Source organism: Triticum aestivum, chromosome 1B (genome assembly GCF_018294505.1).
Source record: "Triticum aestivum cultivar Chinese Spring chromosome 1B, IWGSC CS RefSeq v2.1, whole genome shotgun sequence".
Classification (NCBI taxonomy): Eukaryota; Viridiplantae; Streptophyta; class Magnoliopsida; order Poales; family Poaceae; genus Triticum; species Triticum aestivum.
Genome location: NC_057795.1, coordinates 552,381,526 through 552,385,470, shown reverse-complemented (window position 1 = coordinate 552,385,470; position 3,945 = coordinate 552,381,526). Strand labels below are relative to the sequence as shown.

Here is a 3,945-nt window from a genome sequence, read left to right as displayed (position 1 = left end):
AACTACGCGGATTTGGACAAAGTATGTGAATTTGAAAAAATTACGCGAACTTGAAAAAAGTACACGGATTTGAAAAGTACATGAATTTGAGTCAGCATTGTCAGAACTAGGGTGAGTCAACACCAAAACCGGTCAAAATCAAGTCTGGGGATGAAGCTTGTCTGGTTTCAGTAGTTGGGGTGCAAGTTGTCTGGTTTTAAAGTTGAAGGACCTAATCTAGACTACGTCAAGAGTTGAAGGACGGAGAGTATACTTTTCTCTTTTAATATTTATCGGAAGCAAAAGAAACGGAACCAGAAAACCATTCGTGGGCCGGCTGTCGGCCCACCGTGCATTTTGGGGCATTCCCTTTCGCTGTGCCCACTCTATCTGACTTCCCGTGCTCGGTGCTCCTCACCGCCGTTCGGCGCACGGACGCCGTCGGCCATTGGGCATGCCGCTGACCTCCAGCGGCGCGCACTCGGCCTCCACCTCCACCAGCGGTGGAACCGCTCTGGCTCACCTGGTACTTCCCATAAAAAGAAATCAACCGGGACCTGTTCCAGCTTGGTTTCAACCTGAGCCCCGTTTCAATCTGATGCCATACACTGTCTCGCTGTTCATTCTTTACTCATTTGGCGTCCGCCGTTTCCTAGGTTTACCGACGATGCCGAACAGGGGAAGGAAAGCGCCTCCCAATGCCACGCGCGGTTCCGATCTGCTGGTAAATCCAAGCTCTGTTTTCTCCCCCTGCTCTAAATTTCTAGTTTGGACCAAGATTTGTCACATTGTCTCGAATTTAACCTAAAACTTATATCTTAGGAAGAATGTACATGAACATTGACCAATGCAAGAGTACTGCTTGTTGGCTTATAGTCCAAGTGTTTTTTTTATGCCTGTTATTTCAACATTGAACATTGATTAGTACTATAACAATTAATCGCCCATTTATTTGTATTATTCTTTTCTCAGTGTATTGAATCTACATTTTCCCCCCGATAAGGATATTGAATCTACTTATGTGGTCTATCTTTCAAAAACTTTGGAGTTTTTTATATGCCCTTCCTTTTCATCCTTAGATTCTTAGTGCGGTTTTTGGCCATTGCTGTTGATGTTGCTAGTACCACTGCCACAATTGCTCATTATGTGAATTTAGATGATCATGTGAGGATGCTCGATTACCCATTTGACAGGTACATGCTGCTGCAAAAGGGCTATCTAAAGCATGATTGTTCTTTCCTCCGCCTCTGGTCTTTCCTACCATTTTTTTTTTAAGGTCCTTTCCTTTCCTACCATATGGTACCCAAGATTATAGATTATGCTACTGTCCAAATGCTGAATCCAGTACTCGCTCATTTGCCTACTTTGCTTCATTGTCCATAATTTTTACTCATCATCTTTTTAATGTTTTCCTTATCTTCCTTCAATCTTATGGAATCTGCAAAAGGATTTGTAGATCTCTTGCAAGCTGACTTACACAAAGATATTTGATGGCTATTTGAACTTTGAAGTGCCCCCTCCTACAGCGGCATTCTAAATATATTGTAGTGCACGGTACAAACTGAGACAAAATAACTTAAAATATTCATATTTTCACATATATTTATATATTAATCTTTACCCTCTAATCTTTTCTTTTCCAAAATTCTACGCAAAAAAGTGTGACCCCCACCCCCAAAAAGCATTTTTTCAGTTGGCATTAAGGAATGCTGCCTTGCCAAATTGCCAGTCTTTAATTACTGAAAACAACATTCTCATTCAGTGATCAGACCTGTTATGCGCCAACTACTGCATTGAAGTTTCCAGAGAACCATAGTGCAGATATAACTAAGTATATACAAAATGTTGGAACTGGTCGGTCCGGAGTCCAAGTTGGTGCCACAGTTTAAACTGCAGCATCCATGGAAGTGCAGACATGCATGTTTACAAGAGTGTCGATCAGCGGCATGAAATGCAATTACATGAATGATAATCTGCCAAGAAAACTGTTGACATGTCAGTCAGCTGCAGAAACCATCTCGGAGTACCTTTCTAGCATCATATGCTTTGACAGGTCAGTGAAATAGCCCTTTTCAACTTCAAGCCCTTGCTCCTCTGCAATCTGCTCCACCAGCCATTGAACCCGATCGGCGCCGACGTGGTCTGGATCCAGCAAAAAACATGCGATCTCCGTGCAATTGTCGCCATGGAAAAGTGCAAGTGCCTGTACTGACGGGAGCCCTCCGCTCCGTCCAGTCACCCTCCGGGTGATTCTTCTCACGGTTGGGACATCCTTGCAGAATATCGGCACATTGTAGCTCTCGACCAAAGGTTGAGCTCCGACCATGGTGGCGCCTCTTTCACGAGGAACGTGAACTGGGCCCACATCTGGCTTCATCGGTAGAGTATCAGGGAGCACCGGGCCTGCCCATTGGACGCCCTTGTGGTTTGGCCGGAAGTAGCCGAGCTCACGCCGGACTGCACTGACGCTCTTGCTGGTGGGGTGTGCTGCCGCATATAGGAACACTGGAACTGCATACATAATCAAAACATTTACATAGCGTATCATCATTTGCTAATTATAGAAGATCTTGTCGGAGGACACACCTTGCAAGCCATTGCCAATGTCAGAGGCTACCAGCTTAGCCAGCTGAGCAGCATCCTCTATTGTGTCCGCTTGATTCAAGGGGTGGAATGAAATGTCATCGACGACACCAATCCTTGGATGAGTTCCACAGTGCACTTCGAGGTTTATGGCTGAAAATGCAGCCTCGATCATCGCCAGCAGTACCTTCCTGATTGGGCTAAATACAGCTCCACCAGTCGAGCTTTCGTTGGTGATGTAGGAGACAAGCGTGTAGCGGACACGGTTGTAGTACTCATCCTCGAACTTGTTGAGTAGAACCACCTCAGGGTCTTTCTGGCCTATGCGGCTGATGGCATCGACAACAGCCGCATTTTGGCTTTCAGAGATGTAGAGCTTGCAACAGATCACCTTCGAGTGCATGGTGCTGAGCTTCGCCTTCACGTTTGCCTTTGGAGCAGATGAACAAGGTATGAATTCAGGTGAGGATAAACTGAAATTTCATTTTATTTATTTTTTGCTTCGAAATGGTACTGGGTGGCTTAATTCATAGTAGTATCTAGTACATGTGTCTGAATATCTGATTACATAATCGACCCAGAGACAGCAGAAATCAACTAGTTTTATCATCTGTATGAGAATCTCACCGCAAGAAACAGAAATTAGAAGTTCATATATGGCTGAATAACTCAGTTCTCTCGCAGTCTGTCTGTTCTACTAGATTGTATCTAAACTCAAAATCCTGGTTCAAATCTTGAGGAACTGGAGGGGCTGGGTACCAAAACATACCTGGTCGGTGTGCTTGCTCTCCATGCCTTCGGCTCCCCTCTCCCTCTCTCTCTCTCTCTTGTGGGGAATGGAATGGAGTGGTAGAGCAACGCCTTCTTCTTATGGTTATATGGATCAAAAAGTTGCTTTCAAGGAACCTTTTTGTTCCGAGTAAGCCCCAACCATGGAAGGACGGAGCATGTGCTCTTCAGCTTTATGACTCAGCGGTCCCCTACATCTACATATACTTGCATAGTTATCTTTGCTTGTCCCCCAGCTGCATGCCACCGAGCTCTGGGAAACATTATTCTTATGCACATGGTAACATGTGATTGCCCTCTTAAACCGCATCACCTGTTGAATCCCTTGGATTCATTATGCATAATCAATCTTATCTCTTACTCTTTGCCGTGGACCTAATTTCATTACTTGTGGATAATGAAATCTTGTGTGTGTACCCCCATCCATCTAGGTGGCCGGTGCAATGTCATTGTCCACCTCAGAAGCACACGGTTTCGTCGAAAACCGTCACTGGAAGGGACGGGAATTAATGGGATGACAGCTCTCTGCATCTCGAAATTATACATTTTGCCAAAGATAAATGTCGTGTGACGGTCATGCCGATTATTTGCTGC

At 44.8% G+C, this 3,945-nt stretch overlaps 1 protein-coding gene and 1 long non-coding RNA gene across 2 annotated transcripts; one reads left to right on the top strand and one right to left on the bottom strand.

The window, feature by feature from the left end:
• Nucleotides 1-304: 304 nt before the first annotated feature.
• On the top strand, nucleotides 305-1,375 carry LOC123137823 (uncharacterized). The gene is made up of 3 exons (XR_006468538.1): nucleotides 305-505; nucleotides 636-703; nucleotides 1,173-1,375. It is a non-coding gene; the product is annotated as an uncharacterized lncRNA (long non-coding RNA).
• A 420-nt stretch (nucleotides 1,376-1,795) lies between these two features.
• LOC123137812 (uncharacterized) lies at nucleotides 1,796-3,641 on the bottom strand. Its single transcript, XM_044557663.1, has 3 exons — nucleotides 3,332-3,641; nucleotides 2,566-2,992; nucleotides 1,796-2,490 (listed from the first exon to the last, which is right to left on the bottom strand). The coding sequence occupies exons 1-3, from the start codon at nucleotides 3,353-3,355 to the stop codon at nucleotides 1,976-1,978; spliced, it is 966 nt and encodes a 321-aa protein (XP_044413598.1). The 5' UTR covers nucleotides 3,356-3,641; the 3' UTR covers nucleotides 1,796-1,975.
• Between the last annotated feature and the right edge of the window lie 304 nt (nucleotides 3,642-3,945).